Source organism: Dendrobates tinctorius, unplaced genomic scaffold (genome assembly GCF_039654945.1).
Source record: "Dendrobates tinctorius isolate UK_male_01 unplaced genomic scaffold, ASM3965494v1 ptg000138l, whole genome shotgun sequence".
Taxonomy (NCBI): domain Eukaryota; kingdom Metazoa; phylum Chordata; class Amphibia; order Anura; family Dendrobatidae; genus Dendrobates; species Dendrobates tinctorius.
In genome coordinates, this window is record NW_027361806.1 from 28,195,460 (window position 1) to 28,207,635 (window position 12,176).

A 12,176-nucleotide genomic window follows, 5' to 3' on the forward strand; every position below is an offset into this window, starting at 1 on the left:
CAAGTCTCCAGGTCCAGATGAATTACACCCCAGAGTACTGAAGGAGATAGCAGAAGAAATTTTTGAACCCCTCTCCATAATCTTTGAAAATTCTTGGATAACAGGAGAAGTGCCAGAAGACTGGAGAAGAGCAAATGTTGTTCCTATCTTCAAAAAGGGGAAGAAGGTGGACCCAGGCAACTATAGGCCGGTGAGTCTGACTTCTATACCAGGAAAGATCTTTGAACAAATTATTAAACAACATGTATGTCAATACCTGGATAAGAATGAAGTGATTAAACAGAGTCAGCATGGGTTTGTAACTAATAAGTCATGTCAGACTAATTTAATTTCCTTCTATGATGGTATTACTGATTGGGTGGATCAAGGAAATGCTGTAGATATAGTATATCTTGACTTCAGCAAAGCATTTGACAAAGTCTCTCATACAATCCTTATTGAAAAAATGACTAAGTATGGAATGGACAAGGCAACTGTTAGGTGGATTCATAACTGGCTTAGTGATCGGACCCAAAGAGTGGTCGTAAATGGCTGCACATCCAGTTGGAAGAATGTCTCAAGTGGGGTACCACAGGGCTCTGTCCTGGGCCCTGTATTGTTCAACATCTTTATCAACGATTTAGATGAAGGAATTGAGGGTAAACTGATTAAATTTGCTGATGACACAAAGCTAGGAGGGATAGCTAATACTAGAGAAGAGAGAGAAAGGATTCAAAAAGATTTAAATAAACTGGAGAAGTGGGCAGCAACTAACAGAATGGTTTTTAACAGGGAGAAATGCAAAGTACTACATCTGGGCAATAAAAACGAAAAAAGCATATATAGAATGGGAGGAATAGGGCTAAGTGACAGCACATGTGAAAAAGACTTGGGTATACTAATAGATCACAGACTGAATATGAGTCAACAGTGTGATGCAGCAGCAAAAAAGGCAAATGCAATTCTAGGATGTATTAACAGAAGCATACAGTCTAGATCACATGAAGTCATTATTTCCCTCTACTCCTCTTTGGTCAGACCTCATCTGGAATATTGTGTCCAGTTTTGGGCACCACATTTTAAAAAAGACATCAACAAACTGGAGCAAGTTCAGAAAAGAGCGACCAGAATGGTGACCGGTCTGCAAACCCTGTCTTATGAGGAAAGGTTGCAGGAATTGGGAATGTTTAGTTTGCAAAAGAGAAGACTGAGAGGAGACTTAATAGCTGTCTACAAATATCTAAAGGGCTGTCACATTGTAGAAGGATCAACTTTATTCTCATTTGCACAAGGAAAGACTAGAAGCAATGGGATGGAACTGAATGGGAGGAGACACAGATTAGATATTAGAAAAAACTTTTTGACAGTTAGAGTGATCAATGAGTGGAACAAGCTGCCACGAGAAGTGGTGAGTTCTCCTTCAATGGAAGTCTTCAAACAGAGGCTGGACAGACATCTGACTGGGATGATTTAGCGAATCCTGCTTTGAGCAGGGGGTTGGACCAGATGGCCCAGGAGGTCCCTTCCAACTCTACGGTTCTATGATTCTTCCAGGAGCGCTGCTCTTTGACAGATCTCAGGGCTTTTGGCTCGTTCACTCGGTTCCACATTTCCCCCCATTTCCAGAAGACGGCGTCGGATATCCTAATACCGGCAGACGCTACGGACAGGCCGCCCTGTGTGTGACATACAAGTACGAGCAGTTCAAGCAGATTGGTGAGCGTTCGTCTTCTGGTACTCAGGCCTTTCCTATATAAAATGTAGCAAATATCACTTTTAAGAACAGCGCCTCTCCTGGCCACAGGATCTGTCTGGTATTGCAACCGAGCCAGGAGTAATTGGGGCTGCAATAGTTGAGACCATGGTCCTGGGGGGCAGCACACAAGGGGAACCATATGTCAGTATCATCTGGGCGTAAAGGACCTGGACAGCAGCCTTTAGAGCAATCTAACAAGGGGCATACATTAAACTTTGGGGGCCACAGAGCAAAGGTCTGAATAGGCCCCGGACCGCCATGACGGCTGTTCATAGGGTTCCCAGGTTCCTTTATGCCAGCGAACCACTTAGAGGCCACGGTCACTGTTCACCACAGTATCTGGGTGTATTATTAGTGAGTGGGCCGGACTGGTCAGTATTGGGCTCCCCTGACTCATCGGCCAGCTGTGCGGTCTGCTGCCATTGGCGGCCCACCACTGGGCATGTGGTGCTATATGGGGAGGATATGGCGGTATTGTCTAGGACAGCAGCTTTCAACACAAAGCCTAATTCACAGGAACTGCTGAAAAATGTCTCCTCTCCAGGGAAACCCCTGATGCCTCCCTCATAGACGCTCGGTGTGGTGACTTCGCTTTTGCCATTTTTATCCGGTGCATTAATTTGGGTCACATGATCTAATGGTTGTAAATCGTCCATCGGAGGCTGAAATCAGTTTCCCAAGGGCGAATCCTCCAAAATGCACAATAGCAATCTGCTGTGATATTTGTGGGGTTTCAGTAGTTTTTTTCTCTGTTTTTGCTGCAGATTTGATGCCGTCTTTATGAATGAACTTTTAGCGCAGAAATACTTGGATCCTGCACTTGAAATATGATTGCATTTTTCAGGCTCCCATAGAGGCCTCCAGGGAGAAAATGGACCATAAAAAACATGTCCGTCTCTAACTGCGCACAGGGCATCCACTGTGATGACTTGTTAGGGGCAGATTCCTGCACATAAAAACGCTGCAAAAAATTCCACTCAGTGGGAACACGGGCTGAATGTGATCGTCTGCAGCGGGAGCTGAGCCGCCCTCGGGGGACCCTGGGTGGGAGGAATCAGCCTGGCGGAGTTGGAAACCTCGTCTATAACTAACGCTCTGTTTTCTCTTCGATATAACAGCCGCCCAGTTATTGTACTACAACCCAAATGTGTACAACTGCTCCGTCCCCGACGCCTATCACAGCGACCTGTGGGGCTTGGACAGAATTTGTCAAGATTTGCAGTTCCCCTGGATAGAGGCGACGAGGCTCGCTGTCCTGGAATCGGCCCAAGGAGAATCTTTTCTGAACTTTGCAAAATCCAGATACTTTCATGACGGTAAATCCATCTATTGTCACTTTTTTTCTTATAGTAAAAGTTTGGTTTTTCGTCCTTTTTATGTTTATGTCTCTTCACGCTGTTTTCAGTCTTCGTCCTTTTTCAGGTTTGCAGTGTGGGATTGGCGCTGGTTTTCCAAATTCATTATTGGCAACATTTTTTTTGAAATGTCAGAAAATATTTGCACAATGTGACGGCGATCTCAGGGAAGTACGATGGGGGTTTCACACTGGGGATAACCACGGCGTGCTCTCGATTATTGCCGGCATCTCTGCCCCGTCCGCCGGGCTGCCGAGATCTGCACTACAACGCTCTGCGATTTCCAGTGTCAATTAGATTTATCCGCTTTTTGCCGTGAGAGGTAGACAAATGATGGTGTGATTACGCAGTGCGCCATCATTCCTCACCTTGTATAATAGTATTTTTTATTCCTATAGCGCCATATACTGCAGCACTATAACAGAAGTCAGATGCTGAAAATGATAAATTCCCCTGAATATCTGGATAGCGCTGACATCTTACTCTCCTATCAGCCATTATGAACCATTTTTGATGAATTTTGCAACGTCCACCAGCAAAGACCGAAAAACCACAACATCTGTCCATTAGTGTCTGACAATGCAGAAGCTGAAAGGGGGAATATTGGAAATGGTCGGTGAATTGGGAACAGACAGCCTGAACCAGCAGTGAAATAATCCGGATAGTCCAGCGCTTGTGATAACGCAGACTTCTCTGCTTCCCCCTGACGTTGGAGGAGAACCTGCAGCTACAGAACATGCAGTGCGGGCAGCAGATGATTACATTAATTTGTGGCTTTGCAGGGAAGGATTTAGTGTTACCTTGTAATTCTTCATCAGTCTGAGTTTAGGAGTCCAGTGGGCGGGCCTACTCACTGACAGCTATCACTATACATATTTTCACAAGGCCCACCCACTGGACTCCTAAGACCCTAGTAAACCGGAATTTAAATAAAATACAATTTATTCTAAATCTTTTCCTTCAAGCCTATATATCAATCAGCTCCAGCTGTATAACCCGCAGCTGTAGATCAGACACCACGTTCCCTTTTAGGTCCCTTGTCCATCTCCATTTTCGGACATGACATGGCTTTTATACCACTGCTTATAAACAGGCTTTTTTCTTGTATACTTTTTCTCCGACAGATTTCTTCACCGCCTGGATGGCTCAGAAACTGCAGACGGATTTATTAGCAGAAACATGGCAGCCAACGGGAATAGAGGTCCTGTCTAACTGCACGCTGCCCCGGCACGTCTACACCATCAAGAGAGTCAAAGTCGCCAACCATTCCTTCTACTCCCGCCAAGATCACTCCAAATGGTGCGTCTCCAGGCCCAGCGCAGACACGTGGACGTGTATCGGAGACCTGAACCGATACGCCGAGCAGATATGGAGGAGTGGAGGCTTCGTCTGCACCCAAAACAAGCTCATTTACTCTGCATTCAGCAGCATTGTGGCATACTACAGCGACTGCGGAAAATAAGTCTTAGCGGGAAATCAGGAGAACGGTTCACCTTGTGTGACTGTATAATCAGTACCCCGCTACTTCTTGGCATAGAAGGCTGTGCGTGCTCATCCTCTTCTGGTGGACCCGGGCTGTGCGTACTCATCCTCTTCTGGTGGACCCGGGCTGTGCGTGCTCATCCTCTTCTGGTGGACCCGGGCCGTGCGTGCTCATCCTCTTCTGCTGGACCCGGGCTGTGCGTGCTCATCCTCTTCTGGTGGACCCGGGCTGTGCGTACTCATCCTCTTCTGGTGGACCCGGGCTGTGCGTGCTCTTCCTCTTCTGGTGGACCCGGGCTGTGCGTGCTCAACCTCTTCTGGTGGACCCGGGCTGTGCGTGCTCATCCTCTTCTGGTGGACCCGGGCTGTGCGTGCTCTTCCTCTTCTGGTGGACCCGGGCTGTGCGTGCTCATCCTCTTCTGGTGGACCAGGGCTGTGCGTGCTTATCCTCTTCTGGTGGACCCGGGCTGTGCGTGCTCATCCTCTTCTGGTGGACCCGGGCTGTGCGTTCTCTTCCTCTTCTGGTGGACCCGGGCTGTGCGTGCTCTTCCTCTTCTGGTGGACCCGGGCTGTGCGTGCTCATCCTCTTCTGGTGGACCAGGGCTGTGCGTGCTTATCCTCTTCTGGTGGACCCGGGCTGTGCGTGCTCAACCTCTTCTGGTGGACCCGGGCTGTGCGTGCTCATCCTCTTCTGGTGGACCCGGGCTGTGCGTGCTCATCCTCTTCTGGTGGACCCGGGCTGTGCGTGCTCATCCTCTTCTGGTGGACCCGGGCTGTGCGTGCTCTTCCTCTTCTGGTGGACCTGGGCTGTGCGTGCTCATCCTCTTCTGGTGGACCCGGGCTGTGCGTGCTCTTCCTCTTCTGGTGGACCCGGGCTGTGCGTGCTCTTCCTCTTCTGGTGGACCCGGGCTGTGCGTGCTCATCCTCTTCTGGTGGACCAGGGCTGTGCGTGCTTATCCTCTTCTGGTGGACCCGGGCTGTGCGTGCTCAACCTCTTCTGGTGGACCCGGGCTGTGCGTGCTCATCCTCTTCTGGTGGACCCGGGCTGTGCGTGCTCATCCTCTTCTGGTGGACCCGGGCTGTGCGTGCTCATCCTCTTCTGATGGACCCGGGCTGTGCGTGCTCATCCTCTTCTGATGGACCCGGGCTGTGCGTGCTCATCCTCTTCTGGTGGACCCGGGCTGTGCGTGCTCATCCTCTTCTGGTGGACCCAGGCTGTGCGTGCTCATCCTCTTCTGATGGACCCGGGCTGTGCGTGCTCATCCTCTTCTGATGGACCCGGGCTGTGCGTGCTCATCCTCTTCTGATGGACCCGGGCTGTGCGTGCTCATCCTCTTCTGATGGACCCGGGCTGTGCGTGCTCATCCTCTTCTGGTGGACCCGGGCTGTGTGTGCTCATCCTCTTCTGATGGACCCGGGCTGTGCGTGCTCATCCTCTTCTGGTGGACCCGGGCTGTGCGTGCTCATCCTCTTCTGGTGGACCCGGGCTGTGCGTGCTCATCCTCTTCTGATGGACCCGGGCTGTGTGTGCTCTTCCTCTTCTGGTGGACCCGGGCTGTGTGTGCTCATCCTCTTCTGATGGACCCGGGCTGTGCGTGCTCATCCTCTTCTGATGGACCCGGGCTGTGCGTGCTCATCCTCTTCTGGTGGACCCGGGCTGTGTGTGCTCATCCTCTTCTGGTGGACCCAGGCTGTGCGTGCTCATCCTCTTCTGGTGGACCCGGGCTGTGCGTGCTCATCCTCTTCTGGTGGTCCCGGGCTGTGCGTGCTCATCCTCTTCTGGTGGTCCCGGGCTGTGCGTGCTCATCCTCTTCTGGTGGTCCCGGGCTGTGCGTGCTCATCCTCTTCTGGTGGTCCCGGGCTGTGCGTGCTCATCCTCTTCTGGTGGTCCCGGGCTGTGCGTGCTCATCGTCTTCTGGTGGACCTGGGTGCCCATCAGGCCCAGTAATGCTGGAGGACTGTACAGTATGCCCAGATGTGGCGTCCTCCAGCATCTACGTCTGAGAACATTTGATGACCTGGAGAGGCTGCACCACGGCCATCAGCGGCAGCAGCAGCTTCATTAGGCCAGGGTCACACACGGCATATTTGGGGCAGATTTTCGGCACATAAAATCTGTAGCATTTTTACATGACGCAGCAACGTGTATGAGTTTGATCTTGGGGTTTGTGCACACGTTTAATATTTGCAGCAGATTTTTCTACTGAAATAACTAGAATGTTGTCAGAAAAAAACGCTGTATAAAATCTGTGAGTTTTTGGGTAATTTTTTTGTGCATTATTATTTGTGTTTCTTCCCTATACATCTGATTGGCAGCAAAGCACTGAAATAACATGCTGCAGATCTGAAAAAAAAAAAACACTTTGATGGTTTAAATCTTAAAAAAAGGCAGCAAGTGCCGGAGATTTTAGAAATCTCACTTAGTTTGCTAGTAATGTAAAAGGCTGTTTTTTTTCCCCTGCGGCAAAACGTGATATAAGAAATGCAATGTGTGTACAAGAAAACCAAAAAAGCAATAAATGGAATAAAGAGCAATGTTGAAAAAATCTGAATATTTTATTAAACTCGCAATGAGATAAAAACAATACATATAAAGTAAATATCATTAATGGGGGGATAAGCGACAAATGGAGGTCACATACAGACAGGAGGTCGGAAATAATAACAATGTGGGCAAGGGTACACAGTCCGAAATTACTAACAATCAGGTAATCCAAGAAAACCTTTATACAAAGTGCATACAATGTATAATATATACAAAGAATATATTCCACAGTTTGGCTAGAAATAGCAGCAAAAGAAATCAAGGGCTATATACTCAGTAATCCAAAAAAACCTTACACAAAGTGCACAGTGCATACAATATATAATATGTGTAAAGGATATATACCACAGTTTAGCTAAAGTTAGCAGCATAAAAAGCAAGGAGACCTGAGAGTCATAAGGACTGTGAAGTGGTAATGGCGGATAGTTTGCCAAATGCAAACAAAGTGTATCCACAATAACATATAAGTGCCTAAAGCATAAAGACGTTGCCAACCTGTCTGTAATGTGAAGGAAAAACCCCAATGAGGTCACACATTAAAGGTCTTGTTGAGAAATGTTATATTCTGTCTTTGTTAATGATTTCTTCCAGGTTCCGGGGCGTGCGGTGCTGTAAGAAATCCCTGCCCCGTCTTCATTATAATACCACCCCCTCCCATGCACATCACAATGCCCTGTGACGCACAGATGTGACGCCTGAATCCCGCGCCTGCGCCCTGCACTCCCTCCACAATCCGTCCCTTTTCCTTCCTTCAATAGGCACTGTATTCAGGGATCTTCTGTGCAGGTGAGTTACTATGACCTACAACGTGCGCGCCGATAAGATGCTCTCCCCACTTCCTCCCTGCATAGTCATCACTAGGAACTATGTGTACTTAGTGATGACTGTGGGGAGAGCATCTTATCGTTGCGCCCACCAGAGTTCACAGTGAATCACCTGCGCAGAAGATCCCTGAAGTGTAACATTTCTATCACCTGTATGCCCATATTAATAGGTCACATACATCCGGGAGGGACAGATTCCCTTCAAAACTGCCAAGCTGACAATGCCTGTAGACATGTTCGCTTTATGCTGGAGACCCCATGTACTGAGGCAAACAATGTGCAGAGACCATAATGCCGCGAGTACAGGACAGTATGGCCATAAATGCAATCTGTTCCTAGTCCTAGGCTGGAGAACCCTCGGATCACAGTGCTCGGCCCAAATCCAGGGCACTGCCTGCCCTGCGGTCAGGAGAGCGTCCCTCGGTCCTGCAATCTGAGCATCGTTTGTGTTTCACAGTGCACGAAACCAGCATCAGGGTCTGTGCACACAACGTCTTTTTTAGGTGGATTCCGCCTGTAAAGCGGTCCAAAAGAATTAGCATAATGCACAGCAATGTAAAAACAACTCGCTGTGCACACGTTCAGTTTTCTTACTTCTTTTAACCGCTTGGGGCTGTGAAAAGACGCCGGAGAAGTCTTCAGGGAAAAGACTTGGGACCTCCAGTGTCTTCAAGACATTGTGTGAACATGTCCTAATGGTACCTGCACACTGAGGGGCAGAAACTGAGTGGAAACTCTTCAAAACCTCAAAAACTAAAAACCCCTAAAAAAAACCTCCAAAAACTCATCAAAAAGCCCTTGTGTGGAAATGTCCCGGCACACGTCGCGTATTTGCATCATGCAGGATACATTTTCAGTGAAGCCGATGGGATTTCTAAATCTCATTCACACGGTGCAGACATTTTCTGTTTGGAAAGATCAGGACCACAGAGGATCGTCCACCCTGCAGCCGACCGGACGTCATGCAATGCCGTGAATTCCACAAAAAGCATTGACACGGTGACGCCTGAGAACCCGCCTCACGTCCATGTAGGTTTCCTCATCCGCCAGATTTGTGTCTTCTCATTTACTTTGCTGTTAATTATTATTATTATTTATTTATATAGCACCATTGGTTCCATGGTGCTGTACATGAGAAGGGGTCACATACACATTACAGATATCACTTACAGTAAACTAACAATGACAGACTGATACAGAGGAGAGAGAGGACCCTGCCCTTTCAGGCTTACATGCTACAGGATGGTGGGGAAGAGACAGTAGGTTGGGGGGTTGCAGCAGTTCCGGTGTTGGTTGAGGTGATGTCACCGGTAGTGGTGAGAGAGAAGGGGGTAGCAGGGTCACTGCAGGCTGTAGGCTTTCCTGAAGAGGTGGGTTTTCAGGTTCCGTCTGAAGGATCCAAGTGTGGTTGATAGTTGGACTTGTTGGGGCAAAGAATTCCAGAGAATAGGGGCCATTCGGGAGAAGTCTTGGAGGCGGTTGGGTGAAGAGTGAATAATTGTGGAGGAGAGAAGGAGGTCTTGGGAGGACCGGAGATTACGTGAGGGAAGGTATCGGGAGATTAGATTAGAGACATATGGGGGAGACAGGTTATAGATGGCCTTGTAGGTCAGTATTAGTAATTTGAACTGGATACGCTGAGGGAATGGGAGCCAGTGAAGAGATCTGCAGAGGGGAGAAGCGGAGGAGTAGTGAGAAAGATGAATTAGTCGGGCGGCAGAGTTAAGGATGGACTGGGAGGTGCGAGGGTGTTAGCAGGGAGGCCACAGAAAAGGATGTTGCAGTAGTTGAGGCGGGAGATGATGAGGGCATGTACAAGCATTTTAGTAGATTGAGGGTTGAGGAAAGGGCGGATTCTGGAAATATTTTTGAGCTGGAGGCGACAGGAGGTAGAAAGAGCTTGGATGTGCGGTTTGAAGGACAGGGCAGAGTCAAAGGTTAATGTATTAAGTTGTGGACCGGACCCGCTGAAATCTGGAGGAAAATCTACACAGTGTGCGTGCACCCAAAGATAAGACCCCACGTGGCAGCGTGTCCTCATAGATCTGTGCTGGATGCTGAGATTGCTGCGGATTCTGTGCAATTTTCACCCTTAATATTATAGGCCTGAAACCTGCTGTGAGAATCCACGGCCTCCGCAGCGCAATGACGGCAACATCTGCAGGTTCTGTATTGTGCTGGAATTTGCTGCGATTTACAATGCGGAATCTGCACCACAAATCAGAAGTGAAGGCGCCATGTCTGAGAGAATGAATGTGCACAAAGTGAGATGAAGAACGGAGCAGAAAACTAACAAAAGATTAGATCTCAGCAAGCAGCAGTCACAATTTACACCTAAAATACAAAGGATCCGCTGGACCATCTGAAGCAAGTGGGACTATGCTGGGTGCCGACAAGGGTGACTATGCAGAGCGCCGACAAGGGTGACTATGCAGAGCGCCGACAAGGGTGACTATGCAGAGCGCCGACAAAGGTGACTATGCAGAGCGCCGACAAGGGTGACTATGCAGAGCGCCGACAAAGGTGACTATGCAGAGCGCCGACAAGGGTGAATGAAGAAAAACGAGGATACTGTCTCACATTGGGCAGCTGATATTACAGCTACGTTTATGGCAGATAATACCATATAACCAATTGTTCTATCTGTAAATTTTTATCTTAAAAATCCATCTATTGCATGAGGTGCATCTGCTAAACGAGGTCATATTCGAATACTATAATAATTTTTCCTCCACTCGGCTCTAATGATAACTTTGCGGCAGTGCTCACGTCCGGCATGTGCTGCTATAGTCCCAGACGGTCTCTGCCCCGGCAGCCATTACGGCCATGCTGCGGATTTGCCCCCATGAGTCTTATGAATACTGTGCGGCTTCTGTCCGGAGGGTTATGAAATCCTACTGTCAGGTATGTAACTGGCATCTCTGCTCAGTAGGTTGGATGATTGAGGCCTGACTCACAGGTTGTGCACTTGGTGCAGATTTTATGCGCAGATTCTGAACTGATGTCACAGTATTTCTGCGTCTAAAATCCATCAATATTTTCCACTCTTAGGGCTTGTACACACATTAAATACCAAAAGAAAGGGCTATCGCTGAGAGCGCTCATCCATTATATTTATAGAAAACCAAAAAAGCAATAAATGGAATAAAGAGCAAAGTTGAAAAAATATGAATATTTTATTAAACTCGCAATGAGATAAAAACAATAGATATAAAGTAAATATCATTAATGGGGGGATAACCGACAAATGGAGGTCACATACAGACAGGAGGTCGGAAATAGTAACAATGTAGGCAAGGGTACACAGTCCGAAATTACTAACAATCAGGTAATCCAAGAAAACCTTTATACAAAGTGCATACAATGTATAATATATACAAAGAATATATACCATAGTTTGGCTATAAATAGCAGCAAAAGAAATCAAGGGCTATATACTCAGTAATCCAAAAAAAACCTTACACAAAGTGCACAGTGCATACAATATATAATATGTGTAAAGGATATATACCACAGTTTAGCTAAAGTTAGCAGCATAAAAAGCAAGGAGACCTGAGAGTCATAAGGACTGTGAAGTGGTAATGGCGGATAGTTTGCCAAATGCAAACAAAGTGTATCCACAATAACATATAAGTGCCTAAAGCATAAAGAAGTTGCCAACCTGTCTGGGGTTTTTCCTTCACATTACAGACAGGTTGGCAACGTCTTTATGCTTTAGGCACTTATATGTTATTGTGGATACACTTTGTTTGCATTTGGCAAACTATCTGCCATTACCACTTCACAGTCCTTATGACTCTCAGGTCTCCTTGCTTTTTATGCTGCTAACTTTAGCTAAACTGTGGTATATATCCTTTACACATATTATATATTGTATGCACTGTGCACTTTGTGTAAGGTTTTTTTGGATTACTGAGTATATAGCCCTTGATTTCTTTTGCTGCTATTTATAGCCAAACTGTGGAATATATTCTTTGTATATATTATACATTGTATGCACTTTGTATAAAGGTTTTCTTGGATTACCTGATTGTTAGTAATTTCGGACTGTGTACCCTTGCCTACATTGTTACTATTTCCGACCTCCTGTCTGTATGTGACCTCCATTTGTCGGTTATCCCCCCATTAATGATATTTACTTTATATCTATTATTTTTATCTCATTGCGAGTTTAATAAAATATTCATATTTTTTCAACATTGCTCTTTATTCCATTTATTGCTTTTTTGGTTTTC

The 12,176-nt window shown here is 47.1% G+C and overlaps 1 protein-coding gene across 1 annotated transcript; it reads left to right on the forward strand.

Annotated features, from left to right (window-relative positions):
- The first annotated feature begins 1,101 nt into the window (after nt 1–1,101).
- Nucleotides 1,102–4,994, forward strand: LOC141048841 (deoxyribonuclease-2-beta-like). Its single transcript, XM_073544913.1, has 3 exons — nt 1,102–1,695; nt 2,854–3,051; nt 4,215–4,994. The coding sequence occupies exons 1-3, from the start codon at nt 1,521–1,523 to the stop codon at nt 4,550–4,552; spliced, it is 711 nt and encodes a 236-aa protein (XP_073401014.1). The 5' UTR covers nt 1,102–1,520; the 3' UTR covers nt 4,553–4,994.
- The last annotated feature ends 7,182 nt before the right edge of the window (nt 4,995–12,176 follow it).

Bases quoted from the DNA above. Each gene is read 5' to 3' on its own strand.
- LOC141048841 (XM_073544913.1), top strand. From the start codon at position 1,521: ATGATTCTTCCAGGAGCGCTGCTCTTTGACAGATCTCAGGGCTTTTGG. The intron at 1,696-2,853 runs GTGAGCGTTCGT...TCGATATAACAG, and splicing joins CGAGCAGTTCAAGCAGATTG to CCGCCCAGTTATTGTACTAC. The intron at 3,052-4,214 runs GTAAATCCATCT...TTTCTCCGACAG, and splicing joins ATCCAGATACTTTCATGACG to ATTTCTTCACCGCCTGGATG.